Here is a 24,721-nt window from a genome sequence, read left to right on the forward strand (position 1 = left end):
GAACATATTTTTGTACAACGTAAGTTATGAATTTTACTTTTCAATTATTTGTATTTCATATTTATGTGCTGCTTTACTGCATTTTGATGTGTAACAATGTAAATAAAATAATTTTTGGGTAAGATGATATCATATTCACAGTAACATACTGGAGGAAAAAAAAAATAAACTGAAGGTGGTGTATTTTGAGATATTCAGTGGTCAAAGGTCAAAATAAAGGACACTGCAAGTAAAAATTCATAGAAATCCAACATTTTGCACATGGAAGCAGAGCTCTACTCATCAGATTTGCAATGATGTAAGATTAATTGTTGTATATGGGTTATAACTATTACAATAGTCATTGATATTGAGACCGATGCGTAAATTTCACGTCATTTCCGAGCTTAGCTTACCTATAACTTTCTTCATGATTGTCATATACCTCTGCAAATTTGTGGTTTTCCGTTTCTTATAAGGAGCATTGCATACCCCAAACTGAGATGAGATGATCAAGTTGAAAACGATACTTTTCTTTGTCGAACTGACATGGAATTAGCCTAAACTAAAAAGGGGTTTCAATGCTAAGCTTCCACAACCTACAGTGTAGCACAATTTGTGACTTGTGACTACAGACATGCAATTTTAATGTAAAAACCATTCAAATATTGTAGTTGCTCAATAAACAGTGAGAGAGATACATGTCAGAAATTACTTAGATCATCCGGAAAACAAAGAAAAAGACAACATGGTAACAGACTAGAGTGGCAGATATAAGTACAATAGCAATGAAAATGAAATGGGGATGGAGTGTACACGTGAGGAGATGGTAGGTGGACCAAGGGAATTCTTGGCTGGACTTAAAATGGATAGATAATATTAGGAAATGTATTGGAGCAACATAATTATGTACCATTATAGGTCCTAGTGCATGGAAAAGATAAAGCACACAAAAGTTTAGGGTTAGCCTTCATCCAGATGATACAATTGACTTTTCAACTTACGAGTTCTATTTACTTCTGCATTAATAACTAAGCTTGATACCACCTCATTTACTTTTTTCTTACTCCTGGTGACTGGATTCACCTGAACCTTCTCCAGACCAAGCTGTAACCACTTTAAAGCGCTATTTCATCAAATCTGCCAAGGCTAACCCTCCTGAAGGACATCTCAGTGTTTAGATGGTCTAATCAAAACCAGGCACTATGAATAAATAAAAGAGCAGATAGTTTTCTTTTTGATCATCATACTGTCTCAGTCAGTCATGGTGTGAAATGGTCACACTCTAAATTTTCCTATAGCATAATGAAATCTTTTTGTTGTCTTTAAAGTTTTCTGAGTGTCCCATTAGAATGGTAGAAGTGTCTAAGCTTGGCTAGTTTCAAAGTTGGAAGCTTCACTTACGAGTACACAAGGCACATGTTTCTACAGATTTCTTCCTCCTACTGTCATGGTCCTCCCCGTCTACATCACCATATTTCTTGCATATCACAGCATATTTCTTACTTTCTTTGGAGACGTGGGGAACCCTACCCCCATCAGGCATCTACTCATTGTCCATCATATCATATTCCTCAACATCTCAGCTAACTTTGCATGTTACTTTCCCTATGGTTAAGCAGCCCACATTACTGTGATTTACTACTCCGGGATTTGGATCATGACTGGTCAAGTATTCTCGTTTTTATATATTCCCCACCTCTTTGCACTGACACTTCTCTCCTCACTTTTGAAATAGTTAAAGTTGAAGTTTAAGATTTGGACTAATTACCACTCCTATAGTTGAGTCAGTGTAAGTTTCCTGACCGTTGCAGTGGGTTGGGTGCAACAGCTTTGCGCACCTACCTCAACCAATAATGTAACACGACGTGAATATCTCTATGGGAATACTTCAGTGTTGTGACACCTCTGCAGACAGCTATTGTTATGACCTGCAGCTGTTTGCACTTCACAGCTGAAGGCAAGCAACAGTGCTGAAAGCTGCCAGGGATCATCTTATGCCGTCTCAACTACAGTGTGTGGATAGCTCTGAAAAATTCCAGTTTTTGAGGGTATGATAGTATTTATCTCAATAAAGTAGTTAATATAGATCAGATTTTAGGACTGCAGGAGGAGAGGCATTTAGGCAGTCCTCCTCCTTGTGGTCCATATGTGAGTGGAACAAGAAGAAACCCTAATAAGTAGTATTCCAGGACATACCCTCTACCATGCACATCATAGTGGTTTGCAGAGAATGGATGCAGATGCACTTCCAGATCCACAACTCCACAGCATGCTCACATTATTGTAGTATGTTCTCAATGCACTGCCGTAAAAGTGGAAACAATTATTTGTGGGACATAATTTCACTGGAAATTAGTTTCCAGGCAATCTTTCTATGCAGAACTCACAACAATAAATTTTGAGACCAAAATTTCACTCACGGGTAGTTCCACATAGACCGAGTGAATTCACTGTCCATAATGGAGAAGATGGCTTCCACGTCTCCACTTGGCAGCCTTTCTGGTGCCTTTTCTAAATTCCACCGAACAATACGTGCAAACCCATGCTGGGGGCCGAAGGTCCACTGTCCAAACTGAGCTGTGAATAGAGACAAAATTCTGAAACATAAGAACTTACGAGATAAGCTTTACTCTATTAATCTCAGTTTCATTTACAGAGTAGTAGCTAGGTAAAATAAAGAAATTTAACAGAATCAATAACTTGCTGCAAAATCCATCACTCTTTCAGAGATACTGGAGTCAAGAGTTTCTATCTAATGTAGAAATTGTTTTAACCTTGTAACAATGATACTTACGAAATACAAAAGGAATGCCACCTCTGATTGGTTTCTTCCCATCAAATATGGCTTGTTTACTGAAATGAAAAGAAAACTAAAACATTAATTTGTTATCACAAATAGGCCATTCACAATTTGACAAAAATAACAATGGCAGGACTAACCAATAAACTACAGTTTTTGTCACATATGATTAATAAATAATAACCACAATGTGGAAGCTTGAGAAGTAATGAAATATGCTACAATCCAAAGAGTAGTTCTCACGAGCCATTAGTGAAACCAAACTATGAAGTTGCAGAGCTCATTTCATGCATAGCTTTGAAACCCTTCCGTAAATCGCAAAATGCCTTAACCTGGTGAAAAGCATTGTTTGTAATAAAAATAACTTTGCAACTGAGACTGACTCACTGTATAATTATGAAATTGCATGTATATCTATTTTGAATCTTTGAACAGTGCATCTGAAACACCAGATATGTTCCATATCATCTACGCAGCGTATAAATCGTTTTACATTGTACAGGCGGAACAGCTAATAAGATACGTATAATCCTTTGGTTACAATTGTTTTGCAACATACAATGTTTATCAATAAACAAACAAAATTAACTAGCAAGGAAAGCAAAAGATCAGAATGGATATGCTGTCAGCAAGATTATTCTCTTTCGGTAGTTACATCACAACTCCTCTCTTATACAAATACCAAGTTAGCCACCATATTACAATTTGCATGTATGTAAGTCTTCAAACTTACAGTGATGGATGTTATGATGTACTTCTGTCAACTATTACGAAAGTTTTGGAAGTGCTTTAACATTTATGGTTCTTGCACTGTCTGCTTATAATTACTTATGATGCTATAACATTGCAAAAATGCTGAAACTTAATTTGTCAATAAATAATCCCAACTTTAAGTGTAAAATGCTTAAGCAGCTCAAGCCAAGACGTGAAATAACTAAAAATTTATTTAACAGGTAAAAAATTCACTCTGTCCCATTATGTAATAAATATAAAGAACAATGAATTCTAGAATTCTACTGTACAGTAGATGAAGTTCTCAACTTGAAATGCACAAGGTGCAGCAGCAAAGACAGGCCACTCCAAACACATCCTCAAGAAGTAAATATATTGGGTTGTGGTTTTTACTACATTCTAGCAGAGATGATGAGGAGAATTTTCTGAACTAACCGAGTAGCTTTACTCTTTACAACTGTCATATTATGTGATTGACTTTTTTCAATGGAAGTGTGCACTTTTTCTGTGGCATTGTAAAAAACTTTCAGGAAGGATTTCAATTATATGACATGTGGATCTTGATTAAAATAATAATAATAATAATAATAGCAGCAGCAACAAAACAGCATCTCAGACCATCGTAGCACTGTCAGGAGAAGAGGGCACACTAATGTGAGTCCATGTTTTGTTTTCTAAATAGCTGCAAGTACGCGGTACCGACACGACATGCCTTGCCCATTCCACACATAGAATTACAGACTTTCTAAATCACTAAACCAGATGTAATCTAACTTAGGTTTGGTTCATATGCTTATTGTAAGGCTCACTTAAATATAAACGTGAACTTTTTTCATTTCATTCTCTTAGTGACGAGAGGAATTACTCGCGCATGAATGGAGATGGAATAGGCACACCCATAGCTGACACTCAGGTATGCCATTTCAGTATCACTGAGTGAACAGTATGTACTAGTGTCAGTTGTGAAACATTTAATTATTCATTTTCTCACCAGTGCACGGGTGAAATCAAGTGACATTTGAACAGATTCCCAACACAATTTGATGATGTTACTCTAAGCAAAACTGAAGTATTAGATTGATCCCAGAAGTATAGACATGGTCGTGAGAAAGTAGAAAATACCATTTCTTAATTAGAGTCACTTAAAACAATATTCAAACAGTGTGTGACCTTGTGGAAGGCTACAGTCACATTACTTTTGTTGAGACTGCATGATAGGTGAAGATGTGTATGAAAGTGTCCACATAATTTTAGTGGATACGCTTGAATACTACTGGCCATTAAAATTGCTACACCATGAAGATGACGTCCTACAGACGCAAAATTTAACTGACAGGAAGAAGATGATGTGATATGCAAATGATTAGCTTTTCAGAGCATTCACACAAGATTGGAGCCGGTGGCGACACCTACAACGTGCTGACATCAGGAAAGTTTCCAACCGATTTCTCATACATAAACAGCAGTTGACCGGTGTTTCTTGGTGAAACAATGTTGTGATGCCTCATGTAAGGAGGAGAAATGCGTACCATCACATTTCTGACTTTGATAAAGGTCGTATTGTAGCCTATCACGATTGCCATTTATCTTATCGTGGCATTGCTGCTCGCGTTGGTCAAGATCCAATGACTATTAGCAGAATATGGAATCGGTGGGTTCAGGAGGGTAATACGGAACGCCGTGCTGGATCCCAACGGCCTCGTATAACTAGCAGTCGAGATGACAGGCATCTTATCCACATGGCTGTAACAGATCGTGTAGTCACGTCTCGATCCCTGAGTCAACAGATGGGGACGTTTGCAAGACAACAACCATTTGCACGAACAGTTCGACGACATTTGCAGCAGCATGGACGATCAGCTCGGAGACCATGGCTGCGGTTACCCTTGACGCTGCACCACAGACAGGAGCGCCTGCAATGGTGTACTCAACGATGAACCTGGGTGCACGAATAGCAAAACGCCATTTTTTCAGATGAATCCAGGTTCTGTTTACAGCATCATGATGGTCGCATCCGTGTTTGGCGACACAGCGGTGAACGCACATTGGAAGCGTGTATTCGTCATCGCCATACTGGCATATCACCTGGCTTGATGGTATGGGGTGCCATTGGTTACACATCTCGGTCACCTCTTGTTCGCATTGACGGCACTTTGAACAGTGGGCGCTAAATTTCAGATGTGTTACGACGCGTGGCTCTACCCTACATTTGATCCCTGCAAAACCCTACATTTCAGCAGGCTAATGCACGGCCGCATGTTGCAGATCCTGTACGGGCCTTTCTGGATACAGAAAATGTTCAACTGCTGCCCTGGCCAGCACTTTCTCCAGATCTCTCACCAACCGAAAATGTCTGATCAATGGTGGCCGAGCAACTGGCTCATCACGATACGCCAGTAACTACTCTTGATGAACTGTGGTATCCTGTTGAAGCTGCATGGGCAGCTGTATCTGTACATGCCATCCAAGCTCTCTTTGACTCAATGCCTAGGCGTGGTTGTTCTGGGTACTGATTTCTCAGGATCTATGCACCTAAATTGCGTGAAAATGTAATCACATGTCAGTTCTAGTATAATATATTTGTCCAATCAATACCTGTTTATCATCTGCATTTCTTCTTGGTGTTTGTGTGTGTGTGTGTGTGTGTATATATATATATATATATATATATATATATATATATATATATATATATATGATTATAATAGAGGGAAACATTCCAAGTAGGAAAAATATATCTAAAAACAAAGATGATGTGACTTACCAAATGAAAGTGCTGGCAGGTCGACAGACACACAAACAAACACAAACATACACACAAAATTCAAGCTTTCGCAACAAACTGTTGAATCATCAGGAAAGAGGGAAGAAGCGCGAAAGACGAGAGGATGTGGGTTTTAAGGGAGAGGGTAAGGAGTCATTCCAATCCCGGGAGCGGAAAGACTTACCTTAGGGGGAAAAAAGGACGGGAATACACTCGCACACACACACACACACACACACACACACATATCCATCCACACATATACAGACACAAGCTAGAGGTGTCTGTATATGTGTGGATGGATATGTGTGTGTGTGCGCGCGCGAGTGTATTCCCGTCCTTTTTTCCCCCTAAGGTCTGTCGACATGCCAGCACTTTCATTTGGTAAGTCACATCATCTTTGTATATATATATATATATATATATATATATATATATATATATATATATATATATATATATATATATGAGGGAAACATTCAACAAAGATGATGAGACTTACCAAACATAAGCGCTGGCAGGTCGATAGACACACAAACAAACACACAAAATTCTAGCTTTCGCAACCAACGATTGCACTCGCACACACACACACACACACACACACACACACACACATACACACACACATATATATATATATATATATATATATCCACACATGTGTGGATGGATATGTGTGTGTGTGCGCGCGAGTGTATACCCGTCCTTTTTTCCCCCTAAGGTAAGTCTTTCCGCTCCCGGGATTGGAATGACTCCTTACCCTCTCCCTTAAAACCCACATCCTTTCGTCTTTTCCCTCTCCTTCCCTCTTTCCTGATGAGGCAACAGTTTGTTGCGAAAGCTTGAATTTTGTGTGTATGTTTGTGTTTGTTTTGTTTGTTTGTGTGTCTGTCGACCTGCCAGCACTTTCATTTGGTAAGTCACATCATCTTTGTTTATATATATATATATATATATATATATATATATATAGAGAGAGAGAGAGAGAGAGAGAGAGAGAGAGAGAGAGAGAGAGACTCATCAATAAAGCTTATTTGAATGACCCTCGACCCTCGTATTATGACTGCCACATTAAATGCTGAAAATTTTGACCTTGAGCACCGATACATACTACACAGCAATGCAAGCAGGCAATACTACATGCAGAATTTCATCTGGAATTGCAGGACAAGCATGTGTTTCCTTTTAGACCTTTTGCTTTAGTAGTCCAGAGCTGTTAAGCTGGTGAGCATGCACGCCATTTCATGTTTCCCAAATGACCCATTCAACGGTCTCCAAACGTTCTATTTAGCTCAGCAATTTTAAGTGTACAATGGGCAAGACGTCAGTCACATCAGTGCTACATTAATATTTCAAGTGGGATGTCTTCCAACATCTGTGGCAGCATACCTGTTAGCAATTAACCGAAGCACTAAAGAAATTGGTATAGGCAAGCGTATTCAAAAACAGGCAGAATACGGCGTTGCAGTCGGCAACGCCTATATTAGACTACAAGTGTCTGGCGCAGTTGGTAGATTGGTTACTGCTGCTACAATGGCAGGTTATCAAGATTTAAATGAGTTTGAACGAGGGGTTATAGTCGGCGCATGAGCGATGGGACACCGCATCTCCAAGATAGCGATTTCACAAGTGCACCGTGAATATCACGAATCTGGTGAAACATTAGATCACCACAATACTGCAGCCGGAAAAAGATCCTCCAAGAATGGGACCAACAACAACTGAAGAACCGTTCAACCTGACACAAGTGCAACCCTTCCACAAATTGCTGGAGATTGCAATGCTGGGCCATCAACAAGCGTCAGCATGCGAACCGTTCAACGGAACAACATCGGTATGGGCTTTCGGAGCTGAAAGCCCACTCGTATACCCTTGATGACTGCACGACACAAAGCTTTATGCTTCACCTGGACCCATCAACACCGACATTGGACTGTTGATGACTGGAAACATGTTGCCTGGTCAGACAAGTCTCGTTTCAAACTGTATTGTGCGGATGGACATGTACGAGTATGGAGACAACCTCATGAATTCATGGACCCTGCACGTCAGCAGCTGACTGTTCAAGCTGGTGGAGGCTCTGTAATGGTGTGGGTGTGTACAATTGGAGTGATAGGAGATCCGATATATCTAGATACCACTGTGACAGGTGACACATAGATAAGCATCCTGTCTGACCACCTGCATAGATTCATGTCCAATGTGCATTCCAATGGACTTGGGCAATTGCAGTACGACAAAGAGACAGCCCACACGTCTAGAATTGCTACGGAGTGGTACCAGGAACACTCCTCTGAGTTTAAACACTTCCGCTTGCTGTCAATCTCCCCAAACATGAACATTGAGCATATTTGGGATGCCTTGCAACGCGCTGTTCGCAAGAGATCTCCATCCCCTCGTACTCTTACGGATTTATGGACAGTCCTAAGGATTCATGTCCCTCCAGCACTGCTTCAGACATTAGTCGAGTCCATACCACATCGTGTTGCGGTACTTCTGCATGCTCGCAGTGGTCCTACACAATATTAGGCATGTGTACCAGTTTCTTTGGCTCTTCTGTGTATATACACCAATTAGCCTAAACAGTATGACCACCTGTTTAATTGCGTTTTGTTTCACTTTTTCAGCACAGTAGAGATTCTGCTTGGCATGGATTCTACTATGTCTTGACAGGATTCCAGAAGTATGTGACACCAGATGTCTATGCACAGGTCAAGCAATTCCAAAAAATTATGGGATGGCCACACAGCTGGTACCCGATATGTGTTCCAGCAGGTACAGATCAGGCATACTTGCTGGCCAAGACATCAATGTGAGTTCACTACAATGCCTCTCTTACCACTGTAGCATATTCTGACATTGCAATACTGAAAGTTATCCTGCTGGAAGTAGTCATTGCTGTAGGGGGATTTCAAGCATGAAGCAATGCTGATGGTCCGCAATAATGTTCCTGTAGTTCACAGCTGTCATGATGACTTCAGTTACTGCCACAGATACCATGGAAGCACAACTCAGGGTACCCATAGCATAATACTTAGGTTAGGTTAGGTTGTTTGGGGGAAGAGACCAAACTGCAAGGTCATCAGTCTCATCGGATTAGAGAAGGATAGGAAAGGAAGTCGGCCGTGCCCTTTCAAAGGAACCATCCTGCATTTGCTTGGAGCGATTTAGGGAAATAACGGAAAACCTAAATCAGGATGGCCGGACGCGGGATTGAACCGTCATCCTCCCGAATGCGAGTCCAGTGTGCTAACCACTGCGCCACCTCACTCGGTCATAGCATAATACTGCCCTCACGGGTCTGCATCTGTGGTTCGGTTTACGTTTCATGTAGTATTTTACCTGGATGATGGCATGTAAGGACCCAACCATCAACCTGGTGTAACAAGTTTTTTTCGACAGGCAACTTGTTTCTATTGATCCACAGTGAAAACTCAATGGTGTTGTGCCCACTATAATTATAACTAACGATGTCATTGGATCAATGCAGGAAGACATTGATCATGTGATGTGTAGCTCCATGTTCAACAATGGCCTTTGAGTGGTGTACTCCAAAGCACTTGTACCTGTACCAGTATTGTACTCTGTCATTAGATTTGGCACAGAGCCGGCCGTGGTGGCCGAGCGGTTCTAGGCGCTACAGTCTGGAACCCCGCAACCGCTACGGTCATAGGTTCGAATCATGCCTTGGTCATGGATGTATGTGATGTCCTTAGGTTAGTTAGGGTATAATCTTTTGGCTCATTAATGTACAAACTTGCAGCTATTGAGAGTCTCCTCAATAAAATGAGGTCCATTTTTGTGATTCTTGAAAATCCCGTACCATGCCCCTTGACAGACCAAGTTGCCCGTTATACATTTCTCTCAGTCAGTATGGATTCACAACTGACAAATAGTGTATACTGTGAAAATTGATTTTCCCATTCTTTGTAAACAATGCTTCATTCTTAAACAAAAATCTTGCACAGAATTGCCAAATCACTTTTCAGTTTTTGTGTATGCCATTTGGAGAACTGTAACCAATTTTGAAAAGCACAGCCATGAAGCTGACAGTGGTTTGTGGAACAGATGAAATGTGTTGGAACACAGTATTTGCAGAAAACTTAATAAGATGATCCCACTTACACGTTCACACTATCTCACACTGACATGTGGACTGTGTGTTACAGCCGCTATAACATTAGCTGTATTGCCCTTATCACTTGGCGTTCTTTCACTGGTGTAACTTAATCATTACACTTCCAATTTCTTGATTTTATAAAAATAAGTCTTGCAAAGAGATTGTGAATGCTTGGCATGATCAAGATACCATTCATACATACAACTGCACTACTGTTCTAACAGTCTGGCAACATTTGCAAAATCCATATCCACTTTTTCGATAGTTAGAAACAAAGGGTAGGGAGAGTTTCAATAATATGGTCAAAAAATAAAGTTACCTAATAAGATTTTGTTTGTTTGCAACTACATGTGTGCAGTCCTGGTAAACACTGAAGTCTCTAGGCCACAGTACCACAACATGCAGCAAGATCCAAAAACAAAATGATGCAGATCATATGCATTTTATTCATATGGCTGTATGAATATCTATATCATTTTTACAATATATTTCTTTCTTCCTGAGTGGGTTGGAGGTAGCAGTGCAAAATATTGGTATCGGTAACCTGTGACTCAGCAACTCCGCTATATGGTGTGTAGCAACTTTCCTTTTCATAATATCGTTACATTCCATCCTGGATTTTCCATTGTTTGAAAGTCTGTGTATTTAAGTACATGGGAGTCACTTTTCTCAAAATGGAATAAGCACACAAGACATCACGAACAAACCTGAACAAGGTGGGCAAGGAGAAAAAGTAACTGGCTAACTTAACTCCTTGCTATGGAATGACAAAATTACGAAGTGAACAAAGGTCTTGCTGCACATGTAAGTCATAGAGAGTAGGCCTATCACCAAATATGGCACTGAAATATGAGAGCTAATAAAGGAGAAAAATAAACTGATGTCCTTCGAGATGGCTTTTTCGTAAAGATCTTGTTGCATCTCCAGACTACAACACATCAGAAATGACAGAATATGAGAAATTATGGGAGAAAAAGACACTATTTTTTATGCTAAAGGTAGAAAAATATTGATCTGGTATGGTTGTGTCCTGCAACTGATGGCCAAAAAGGAAATGCGGAAGACTACGTAGAAGACGGACTCAGTGAATGCAATGAATTCCAGGGGTCTTCAGGAAGAAGATTGGACAGATAGGAAACTGGATGGATTTTAATGATGTGAATGTTCAATTCTTCTGGAACTCTCCAGCTATCAGCATCATGTGACACTTTGTACTGGTTCGTAGTGCTTATGTGATAATTTTACACTAACTCTATTGATTTCCCATCTTCTAATTCTTCTGCTTGCAGTTTCATGGAATTACAATTACTAACGTTCACATATTAGTCTGCAGTACCACTTTCTCTTGTATTATGACACACACAGCTCATGGCAGTTTATAAGTACGTCCTGAAGTATTAACTGACACGTGTTTAAATCAAATCAAGTGTGACTATTATGTGGAAGATAAATTTTGGATAACTGACTTCTCTACTGTGCAATTCTATTACATATTAAGAAGTTCCCTTACTCGTCACCTGTAATCTATCCACTTGTAAATGGTGTGTTTGTTAATTAGGAATACACAGCGCAAAAAAGTATCTCTTCTTCAAAGTCACTTAATTGTCTCCTATTTCTATGCATGAGTTTGAAGTTTGGCTCAAAGGTTTCTACAACCTTCCTCTGTAATGTAGCAAAAGCGTGACGGTCTGCAACATCCCCTCATGCTCAAATATGCTCAAACAGCAAGATGTCGACAAATGCGAGAAATACGGCTCAGCTCAGAAGTTTATGTGAGGTTTAAGGTGGTTAACGATGACACGTTGGCACCAAATTTCACCATAATTCTGCCGAACGCCATCATTGACATGTCACACAATGGAAGATCGTTACACCTCCTCCTTATCCACATTTCTCCACTTCTTTTGACGCCTCTGTGATGGAGGTCAGATACAAACGTTGAAATCATTGTTTTCTTATAGGTGACTCTGGAAGACATTTCAGACACACTACCACTCACAATCGAAACGAAAAGGAATTTGGAAAGGACATGAAGGGAGTCAATGAAACTAACCCTTTCTTGGGGTGTTTATTCCTTATATTTCTCGCCTAAGGGGTGTCGAAGGGGTTGCCTGTCCTCAGGGCTGGAGCAGCTAGGGGCACCACTTGGCTTTGGGTGTCGAAGTCTGACAGGAAAATTTTTAACGTGCTCAACAACGGTGCGTGGGTGGCACCGAGGGTGTTTTCAAACTGATGACTTTTAGAGGAACTCTACGCCCTTCTATTGATTCAAATGTCAAAGCTGCACCCCTCCGTCATCACACAACAAGACGGCTGGGAAAGCATCAGCATTCTTTTCTGCTTCAGACCACGTTGAAATTTCGTCGAATGATTTTGAACGGTCTCTAGTGGTTCCACCCTGCATTGTTGTTGTTGTCGTGGTCTTCAGTCCTGAGACTGGTTTCGTCCCGTAGAGTACCGTTGAATCGTCATTTTGGGGAGGGGGAGGGGGGGCTGTCAGCAGTGTCTAATGTGGTCGAGACCGCCGCCCTGTTGTTCACTGCACTGCGAACTGTCGTTTTCGACCGCTAGATGCATGGGAATCAACGCCCCAAGGAAAGGTGTGGTTTCTTAATGCCTTTTACGCCACCTCCTGAGCCTTTTCATGTCAATTCCGAGCGGCGGTGTGTCTGAAAGGCTTTCCTCACCCACCCATGAAAAACAGTAATTTCAATGCTGGTCGATTCTGTTTTGACCTCCTTCGCAGAAGCATGAAAAGAAGGGTGAAATGTAGGTAGTAGACCAGTTTCCCATCGTATGATGCGCCGACAGCGGCGCTGGGCAGAATTATGGTGAAATTTGGTGCCAATGTGATAGTAACCCGCCTTACACGCCATATGAACTTCTCAGCTCTGGCCTTTTTTCGCGTATGTCGACACTTTGCTGATGGCAGCGTCGCCGAGCCTGGGGGCGAAGTCGCAGACGGCCACGCTTTTGCGCCTTTAGAGGGGAAGGTTGTAAGCACCTTTCTGCCAAATTTCAAACTCATGCGTTGTAATGGAAGACAATTGCGGGAATTCGAAAGAGTGATACTTTCAGAGCACGATACTTCCGACCACAAAAGTTTGAGGTGAAAAAAACATCCCTCTCCTCTCTTTAACTGCCGCAAGCAAGAACACATGCAGTGTGAACGAATCTCCGGTAGCTGCCAAAACGAGATAGCAGAAGGCGACCTACATTCTTTTTCCTGTCCTTACCCCGCATGTTCATTTGTATTTGGCAATGTATGGTAAAGGATGGGCTGATGCCCTCCCTGTCACCACGCTTGACTACTCGTGTGGCGTGCTACGGCACTTGGCGCCAGGATTTCAATGGGCATCAGAAATGCGGTCAGGTGCCTGCAAACAAACAAAATATTAATTATATTACTTCATTTTTATTACATTATAATTACCCCTCGTATAAATACTTCCAAGAACACTACACAAATCTGTTCTATTTAGAGTCGGCTAAAGCAGCGTTCTCAAACTGTGTCCGCGGAACACTGGTGTTCCGCTGGAAACATCTACATCTACAGTGGTGGAAATATTTATTGCATCACCATGAATTACGTCGTCTTTTTTGTTTTTTGCAGCAGTTTGCTTCAAGTTATACCAGTCCCATTGTTGCTACACTTTGTTGACATATTGTTGCCTTACTAATCTGACTTCTTCACGCATGTTTTCCAACAACACGCAACTCTTTGTTGCTGCCGTTTGGTTTTACAATCAAACCAGTGTTTATACTGCTATTTTGAGTTGAGACTTTGCAGTGAGAAGATGGGCAGTTCAGCTGAATTAATGCCAGAAAAGAAAGCTGCTATACTTGCTTATTCGTCTGTTGGTCTCAGCACCAGAGAGATAGCCTCTAAGACAGGATTTAATGAGTCTACGATTTCGAGTTTACTGAAGAAATGCAGGGAAAAAGGAAATGTTGATTGTGAGAAAGGAAGAGGACGGAAAAGGGCTTCTACTGCCAAACAGGACAGGGTATTGAAAAGGCTTTCGCTTAACGATCGTCGCCTGTCATCAACTGAACTAAAACGAGACTGGGAAGAAATGTGTGACATCTCAGTAACCAGTAGAACTGTAAGAAGTAGACTACTGGAGGCTGGGCTCTCAGCCCGTCGTCCTAGAAGGAAGCCTTTATTGACCAAGATAATGCGACAACAGCGACTAAAATGGGCAAAGGCACATGCGACATGCACACCAGAGATGTGGAACAAAGTAATCTTTTCAGACGAGTCCAAATTTAATCTGCATGGCCCAAATGGAAAAGTGTTCGTACATCGAAGAAAAGGTGAAGTATTTTTGCCATCATGCATAACACATACAGTCAAACACCCACAAGGGCAGATAGTCTGGTGGTGCATTTCCAGTCACGGAATAGGTCATCTGGACTTCATCAATAGCACTGTCAACGCAGATGTCTACATAAGCATACTTGAAATGAAGCTTATGCCAACCATTAGAGACCAGTTTGGAGATGTTTCCAATTGCATTTTTCAGAATAAATCCGTTCCTTGCCATAGAGCTTTGAAGGTGAGTCCTATGACTAATATTTGTACCAAACACGAAGCAGATTACTTTCTTGATTAATTATCACGTACTTCTACATTTCAGGTAAAATCTTTCCTTCGACAGAATGGGGTTCGAGTATTGGAGTGGCCTTGAAACAGCCCTGATCTCAATCCTATTGAGAACTGTTGGAAGGTTATGGGAAATTCTATCACCAAAAGGAAGCCACGGAATAAACGTGAGCTGTTGGAGACCCTTGTGCGTGTGTGGTTTCATGAACTGAATGAGAAGTACATCAAAAAGTTAATTCTTTCAATGCCTTCACGATGCCAAGCGGTGATTAAGGCGGGTGGTGGAGCAACAAAGTATTAAATGCAACAGTGTGTTCATATGAGGCAATACAAACACTAAAATCCATCAGTGTTATGTCACAATATTAATATGCAGTGTTTCTTTCAACATTAGTATTCATATTTCAGAATAGCAAACAGAATAGGTGACATATCCACTTACACTCATTTTTCAGGACAGTGTTAAATTATATAAAAAAAACATTTTTATAGAAACAAAAATTAAGATTAAAAACAAATTGCAAAAAGTATTGTATATACTCATTTCTGATAGAAATCAAGAGAAATCAGGCAAGTTTGGCTCAGTTATTCAATGATTGTAACAAAAATTGTTAATTTTAAGAGGTGATGCAATAAATATTTCCACCACTGTACATCGATACTCTGTGATCGACCATACGGCGCATGGCGGACGACACCCCGTACTTCTACTAGTCATTTCCTTTCCGGTTCCATTCTCAAACAGAGCGAGGGAAAAACGACCGTCTATATGCCTCCGTATGCACCCTAATTTCTCGCATCTCATCTCCGTGGTCCTTATGCACAACATTCGTTGCAAGCACTTCAATCGTTCTGCAGTCAGCCACAAATGCCAATCCTCTAAATTTTCTCAAGTGCTCCCCGAAAAGAACGTCGCGTTCCCTCAAGGAATTCCCGAAACATGCCTGTAATACTTGCGTGTTGTTCGAACCTCCCAAAACAAATCTAGCAGCCCGTCTCTCAGTTGCTTCGGTATCTTCCTTTAACCCGACTCGCCACGGATCCCAAACATTCAGCGGAAATCAAGAACAGGTCGCACTAGCGCCATATATATTGTCTCCTTTGTCTTCCAACAACCGAAGTCGACTATTCGCCTTCCTTACCACAATCCTAAAATATGTTAAGTGCTCCGCGAAAACTATTAATAACATGGATTTTTCCGACATTTTGACGGAACTAAGTGTTAAAATTTATTACGATTTCTGTATGATTAGTAACTATGTAAAATTGAAGTAATCATAGAATAATAAAAGTTTTTTTCACGTTTTAAAAATTTTATCAACTTTCAAAATAAACAAGGTGTTCCATGAATGTACTAGGGTTCCCAAATGGTTCCGCCAGAGAAAAAGTTTGGGAGCCCGTGGATTAGAGAGAAACGTTTTCTTACCCTGCAGTCCAAAGTCTCTCTTGCTGCATTCTCTGTTTGTTTTTTTCCCTTCACACATGTTGCAAACACAGCTAAACCGAATAGCGTACATCTTGGAAGTTAAGTTAAGCAACGTCAATAAACCCGAAAACTACGTGTACAGCAGCACACATTATCGACACGGCGCTAGCAGTCGTACTACGAACCCCTTACTGAAACGACGCCCGTCCCAGTTGCTATTACCAATGTGGATGTCTGTTGGTAGATTCTACGGGTCTTTGGTTATTGCTAGTGCGTGGGCATCGACCACAGCAATCATGACGACGACATAAGAATAACACTCCTTGCCGCTTATCTGTAGTGTAGTAGTAGCAGCAGTTGTCAACCGTAAACTGCTTTTACAAGGACACTGGACGCAACGAGGTATTACAATTTAAGAACAACTAAAACGTAGTAATTGGTATACATAGACATTTATGTACTTCAGGGTCTAGTTTGGCAAGGATGAGATAGGCAGTCGGTTGTTGCCTTACAGGAAGAACCACCCCAACATTTGTCTGAAATAATTTAGGAAAACTACGGAAAACCTAAATCAGGAAGGCCGGATGAAGATTGGAGCCTCCGATCATCCCAAATATAAAGCCACTCCGTCTAAGAAAGCAGTATCTCATGTGGTGTATCCCTAGCGTACAAAACTGCTTTGTACATAAGTTATTCAATAATGCAACTAGTTCATAATGTAACACTACTCACACTATCAGCTGACATGACGACCATAGCGACGTCATTGGCTTTCATTTTATGTACCGCACTGAAAAAACGCGTCAGCAGCCTTCTATAACGAGTCAGATACTGAGTTCAGAAACAGGATAAAGTCTTAGCTTATACACCGCATAGCTTCGGGAAAAAAACCAACAGAGTGAAAATGGTACGTGAAACAATAGCCGTTTTATCATCATCATCATCATCATCATCATCATCATCATTACCACGATGGCCACCACCCAACCACCACGACCACTTATATTTTTGTTACTTTTTTTGCCAGCCACTTAACTATGTTATCTAAGTAATACTTCATTGTACAGAACGTATTGCTTAACAGATACTTTTAATTGCCTTTTTAAATAATTTGCCTGCCAAAAAAGTTAAGCATGCAGGAGGAAGGGATAAGGAATCGAAATTAAACTTCACGGGTTGAGAGGGTGTGAGATAGTATTTCAGTAATTACAAAATAGAGTCAAAATTGCAATGAAATTGGCAGTATGAGCACACATGTAAGTACGATGTTGCACCGCATCTACCTTGGATACTTGAAATGCTTGGGTTGGGAACGGTATCAAAGCCGTTACATCCTCTCCTGAGGCAAGCTGGCCTGTAACTCTTCCTTGATATTCATGGTACTGGCACTGGGACAGAGATGATGTCCTAGTGAGCACGCACATCTTATATCGGGGTCAGATCTGGGCATCTTTCTGGCTTGCAGAATACCTGGACATCACGCAGACAGTTCATGGAGACACGAGCCATATGCCGTGCGGGATTAGCCGAGCGGTCTCAGGCGCTGCAGTCCTGGACTGTGCAGCTGGTCCCGGCGGAGGTTGGAGTCCTGGGGTGTTTGTGTGTTTGTCCTTAGGATAGTTTAGGTTAAGTAGTGTGTAAGCTTAGGGACTGATGACCTTAGCAGTTAAGTCCCATAAGATTTCACACACATTTGAACGAGCCATAAGTCTTGCTGAAAAATGGCAACACGGTACAGTCGCATGAGAAGCAACACATGGGGATACAGGATGTCCGTGACGTACCGTTGTGCAGTCAGATTTCCCTCCATCGCTACCAGCCGTGACCATAAGTCTTACCCGATGGCTCCCAACGTCATGATGCCAGGAGTAACACCGCTGTGCCCCTCTAAAACATTCCCCAGGTCGCGGCTATAATCATGCAGAATTGCGATTAAGCGGCAGTCCATGCTTGTTGGGGATCACTCCAAACGCAGTAGTTTGTGTTGTTGTGTTAACGACAGCCTAATACAGCTGCCGCCAGTCTCCGAGCAAGGCCGCGGGATAACATAGAATGTTTCATGGAGTCAGTAACCTGTTCTCGGATGGCAGGCGTGGATGTGAAGGTGTTAAGACTTGGGCAGACGTAGTCGACCGGAACCTTAAGTTCCCGCATAGTCCAACATTGAGCCAGCGTCACGCCCGAGTACCCCACAAATCTGGATATTGCACGATTCGACCAGCCGACCTAATGGCGACATTATGAGGGCCCTTTCAAACTCTGTCAGGAGCTGATAACACCTTCTCACATTAGTAAGCCATCTCCGTGCGCTTCAGTGGTCGCTAGACACCTGACACTATTCGCACCGCTTGTATGCCCCACCATGCCTGGCCACAACACAACTGTGCTCAGTCATTACACACACTGTGTGTACGAGTACTGGGTGCTTCACATTTGTTGTCTGGCAGTGTAAGCTCTCTAATCTCATTTTATTGTACATTTTTTTCCCATTGGCAGGAAATGCTGTTTAAAGTTTTATGTTTATTCTTGCTCGGTGACAAATTTTGTAGCGCGTCACTCCGGTCCTGGCAGTGTCTTCCCCAGGCGCTGGATGCCTACCTGCAAAGACAATTCTCTACCTCTGTTGGCCACGTCAGGTACTTAGCTGCTCTGTGCGGCGCAAAAAGCTAGGAGAAGAATGGAGCAGCGGGGGCGCTCGGCAAAAAGCGTCGGCAGGCGGGCGGGCAGCTCGGAGCACTGGCGCGGCGCGGCCCGGCGCTCAGTTTTTGCGACGCCGACGCCGGCGTCTGCCTGGCCGCTGCCCGGGACAGCGCCCCGGTGGCTGCAGCCGCCCTCGCGCAAAATACGCCCTCAGCGCGACGTCGAAAACAGCCCACCTAGCAGTCCGCCGCTCTCCACAGGCAAAGGAACTCCACAATTCGGAAACTAGCTCTTTTAGTTATGAATAAAACGCTAACACCTGCAACGCATTTGTACTATACATATGTGGTTTGGTACCTCAGGAGTAAACTGCAAAGTTATGGATCCAAAGGCATGGGGTTAGAACCCCTACCAGCCGAAGGATTTTAGTCTCGTTTATTTCTTTCAGCTGCGGCGACAACTGTTAACATGAAGAATACTGAATACAACCGTGGACCGGAGTTCACGTTAAATTGTAGTTTCCTAATAACTGGCTATGTAAGGCCTAATGTCCACTGGGTGCGTAAACTTGCGACAAAGCGTCGTACGTTTCTGCACGTGCGCTGGTAAACCAATCACGTGCAGAGGAATGGGAGCTCTACTACTGTGAGCGAAGCGATCGTCTGTTGTAGTGCATTGTCGCGCGCGACCATGCACAAGCTTCAAACTAGTTTGAACTTCACGAGCCAAACGCGCGACCCGGTGACAGAATGCGAGAAGCAAGTCAGCCTGGTGCAAGCGTGAAGTTGTTCGTGGGGCCAAAAAAAGGCCTCAGTATCACAGAAGGATCTTTACCTGCAAGCTATAGGAGGTGGGAGCAATGGAATTAGAGGAGACAGCTGATTTTCTTTACTCTAGTGTCTTTTTATGATTCTCCCTAGTTTGTTCCACATCCCTAAAAAAGAGGTTTTTGTTAAATTTAGAGTATTATTACGGTAACAGTACTTGCTGACGTCAAGGAGGAAGTGTAGTCAGTCGAGTTCTCTTCCCCTGTCCGGTAAACTACCCTAAGTAAAAATTAACTAAAGCAGGTATTGGGGCGTGCTAGGGTCACATGCCAAACCTGCTGAGGAATATGCGGGTGCAGCTTCATTGCCAAGTACTTTCTTGGAGCACTTCTGAAAGAATCTAACAAGTTTATGTTTAATTACATTTATTTCTAGACAGCAGAATGCCAGAAGTGTTTTGTTGTAAAAAAAAAATTGTCTTGCCCATCACGCTGGCCCGCGTCCTCTGCAGTCACTTGCGTACGAATTTCGTCGGGGTAAACGGTACAGCAAGGGGTTAAGATGTTTTCCGTCGAAACAACCCCGATACAATTAGGAAATTTCCATTTGTACCGAAATTTTCTCTTGAGCACCGATAGTGGAAATGGCATTTGCTAATTGTGTAAAACTTCCCATACCAAACGACAAGTTTTGTGTACGGCCCTCCCAATTGTAACTTTGGACAGTCGAAATGATTAAACCAAAGATTTGAATGACGAACCGGTTGCGAGATACCTATAAAAGGAATCACAGATTGTATCCATAAGTAATAGAAATCAGATAACCCTGAAAGACTGGTTCAGTGTGGGGCGGCGGAGGGGAGAAGTGGACTGCGGTAGTCGTTGTGGGGTTGTGGACCACTGCGGCTGCGGCGGGGACGGAGCCTCTCCGTCGTTTCTAGGCCCCCGGTTAACATACAATAAATACATACAATACAATAGACATCAAAATGGTGTTATCATTTTGTTGCAGTTGCAGAAGAGATGAAGTCTACGGGATTGATTTCGGGGAGAAAAAGAAAAATATAACGGTAATAAAGCTGGCAAAGACGCGAATATATCTAAACTGTGGCCTCCACCACTCAGATGATCTTCCTGACGGACACCAAAAATCCAAACACCACTCAAAGAATCATTAATTATGAAACGTAAAGCACTATTTTTGATGAAGATACGTAAATATCAGGCTGACTTGAATGAAACCTGCCGCAGAGCAGTTTACCAGTAATGGAGATTATACAGATGCTATTCAGACACAGGAGTCACAACCTGAAACCCAAGCAAAATCTACAATGTAAGACAAGTTTCAAGCGCCAGTGCAAAAAATGTGATTCAGAAGGTAAGTTAGATGGAGAAACTACCTGAAATTGAAAATAAGAAGTTTTCCTTTTTTCATATAAAGCCCTCACAAAGCAAAGACAGTTATAAATTTTTGGCAAGTGTGTTGCTGCACCTTAGTGCAGTCTAGCAAGTCCTGGTACGTCCATTGCATATACCACATAAAAAGTAAGTCGGAGAGATGCATTGCAGCCTCACTCGCTAAAAGACCGATTACTCTGTTTAGTCAGACGACATCGTGAGCAAAGGACGCGGTGTTGTCGAGCGATAACGTGACGCACAACTGTCGCATACTTCCGCATCCAGTGGACAGCCAGCCTACGTCAATTCACGGGTCCGAGGATGGCACTATGGCAGGGCCGGCCGCGGCGTCCCAAATTTCACGCGGATAGAGTGTGTGAGCCGCGTGCGGGCCACGGCTCGGCCTGTCTCGGCTATGCACGTTCCTTCCGGAAATACTCTGTGCAGCGCGACATTTAATTTCGTACTGTTGTGTGGCACTTTTCGATCGGCACAATTCTCATCAGTTCTGCAGAATCGTGGTGACAGCGCTGTCTACACTTCGCTATTTGTTCGTGGTATGAAGGACGTTCACAGGTCCAGCGGCTGTTTGCAGCCCAAAAAGAGGCAGTCTAGTGATTTATTGTCACTATCCTTTACAAATGAATGGGGATGAAAAAAGAAGGGATGGGAACTCTCAATGTCTATTATGCAGTCAGATAACGAATGGGGACTGCAAAATCGCTATGAAACGATATTACAACACCATGCAGAAAGAATGTAAAGATTTAGTTGACAATGAAAGAGCATACAATTACAACGATCGAAGTCGCGAATTTTGCAGGCATTCAGACGAAGAAATTAATGGTATGAACAGGAATTACTGCAAAGTTCGTGAAATCATGAGGCTTACCTAGGATGATTTTTCGATTTTAAACTCGCTATTGTTGAATCTATGACGAAAAAACGGGTGAAGGAACGAAAATTGGAACATCAGGAATAGACTGCAGATGCCGCATTTTAAGTGGACTTGACCGCACACTCCCCTCAGTAAGACCTTGAAGGTGAGAGAAAATTATTTCTAATTTTTTCTGATCTGATGAGGATAAATTTCAAAAGAAAATCTAATTGTGGAACGGTAAAATTCCAGCAAAAATCACTGCCCATTTCTCTAGGCACACTGGCCGTAAAGAAAAAGATGTTTGAACAATTTACTGTGGTCTTGAAAGAACTACAAGGCTAGTTTTCTAAACGTTTTGAGGACACTGCCAACCTTACGTTTCTCTTCGAGCTGTTGTAGAGATTATCTGCCATTTCAGTTGAAAGTGCCCCTTTGTATGTGCAGATATAGCTGATCTATCTGCAGTGTGAATCCAGTTTTAAAGACAAATCCTTTTGCGTTAGAACTGTCCAAGATGTCTACACTCATTCGTCAGGTAGAGTTTCACCGCCTCCTTAATGAGGTTACAAAAGGACTATAATTTGAACAACATCTGTGTGAAAGACCTGTTTTCGATTTTGAAACAAAATAAGTCACGATTAAGTGGCAATATGTGAGTGAAAATCTATGAAATTGTTTGAGTTTGTTCGTATGCCTAAAGCTTCTACCAAACAAATATTGTATCATGTCTTCAGTGTGCCAAAAATAATTGAATATAATTTGTTCTGTTTGTGATCTATGTTGTTCTGAAATGTGAAACATAAAATCAAGTCGTATTCAAAGTGACTGCAATGCCACTTAAATGCAGCACGTTCACAGTTTCACCATCTTCACATTCACACAACGTGGCTGACGCTCGGGGAGGAGGGAGGGGGGTGGCGGAATGTGCAGAGAGTCTGAAAACTGCAGCACTCGTGCTACGGCACCGCTCGTGACTCAAAATTCTTCGCCCTATCTGTTTTAGGGATTCCCACTTGAGGTCACGAAGCATCTCTGTAATACTTGTGTGTCGATCGAACCTTCCGGACAAATATAGCAGCATGCCTCTGAATTGCTTCAACATCTTGCTTTAATCCGACTTCGTGGGTATCCCAAAAACTCAAGTAGTACTCACGAATGGGTCGCACTAGTGTTCTGTATGTTGTTTCTTTTACAGATGAACCTCACTTTTCCAAAACTCTCAACAAACCGAAGTCGAGCATTCGCATGCCCTACTACAATCCTTACATGCTTGTTCCATTTCATACTGCTTTGAAACGTAATGTGTGGTATTTAATACACGTAACTACATCACACAGCACACTACTAATGCTGTATTTGAACAATATGGGATTGTTTTTGCTACTCATCTGAATTTAACTTACATTTTTCTATCTTTAGAGCTGCTACATTATCGTGTTCAAAACAACCTAAGAGCTGACGACAGCTCACTGGACAAAATACTAGGCGCGCTCATAAAAGAGCACACTGGTCGTTTTGGAACACTGTAGATGGTGTAGAACTCTTACCAGGTGGCTGTTTGAGTCTTCACTGTTAACGTAAGATATGGCAGTGAAGTAGTGCGTATGTGCCAGTCTGCTGTATGATAACAGCACACTACGATGAGTTTATGTGGAGACATGACGGAACGGCACAAGGAAGCTACCGTGTTTGGACGTGCCTACCATCGGTGAAACTATCTGATGTGTTGACGTATACATGCAGACTGTCAATGTGTGTACAAGGAATGGCGTACTCAGGCTAATATGTAATACATGTAAAAAAGGTCCTCACCGACAGGGATTGGAGACGAGCGTCCGGCTTGTAAATGGTAATCGGTTTAAAACTCGACAGAAATTGCCACTGTCTGAACGGAGATCCACATCAACCAGCTCCTGAACATAGCTAGGAACTTCATCCAGTGGATATTTGGGATCCGGCATCTCGCAAACGGCCACTGCATCACAAAGCACCACATGTTCAATGGCCCCAATAACACACTTACTGGAAGCGTTTAATGCAGTCTGACGAACCGTCATTTCGGTTCTTTTCGAACGATGCAAGCCGTCGACTGCACGGACGGTCCAGTGCAGCGTTTAACCCGCAGTGTGTGGACGGTGTACTTGAGGCCAGAGTTGATTCCGTGGTGTTCTTCGTAACTCATAGGAGGTACTACAAACACGATCCAGGATGTTTAATTGAAAATTCTCGGTGACCAAGTGTTGCCCTTTTTTCAAAATCTTCATGATGAGTAACCAGCGGACACACTCTTCTTCCTGGTTTGGCGAACACTCGTGCATCTAATCGCACCTCGACTGTCCCGTTACATTCCCGGATTTGAATCGCATAGAAAATATCTGGGTCTATTTGGAATAGTTGGTGATAAAGTAGCAATCAACATCCTGGCAATGTTGGTAGCTCTATGGGATTTAATCATCAATCAGTAATACTATCACTACAACTGTGATTTATGTTTCATACGGAAAATCTAACTTCACTACAAACAGCGAGCTTGCTTTCCGAGGAGGAAACGTTGGTAGCATCCGCAATGACCCACGAACTGCTTGGTCACTCGTCTTATATCCT

The 24,721-nt window shown here is 42.1% G+C and overlaps 1 protein-coding gene across 1 annotated transcript in view; it reads right to left on the reverse strand.

Annotated features, from left to right (window-relative positions):
• LOC126483639 (uncharacterized) overlaps positions 1-24,721 on the reverse strand; it is a 230,129-nt gene that overhangs the window by 22,109 nt on the left and 183,299 nt on the right. The window contains exons 3-4 of the mRNA XM_050106694.1: positions 2,777-2,835; positions 2,403-2,559 (exon numbers count right to left, since the gene is read on the reverse strand). Coding sequence (XP_049962651.1) covers positions 2,403-2,559; positions 2,777-2,835 — 216 coding nt within the window. The remainder of the gene's footprint in view (positions 1-2,402; positions 2,560-2,776; positions 2,836-24,721) is intronic.

Source organism: Schistocerca serialis, chromosome 6, assembly GCF_023864345.2.
Source record: "Schistocerca serialis cubense isolate TAMUIC-IGC-003099 chromosome 6, iqSchSeri2.2, whole genome shotgun sequence".
Classification (NCBI taxonomy): Eukaryota; Metazoa; Arthropoda; class Insecta; order Orthoptera; family Acrididae; genus Schistocerca; species Schistocerca serialis.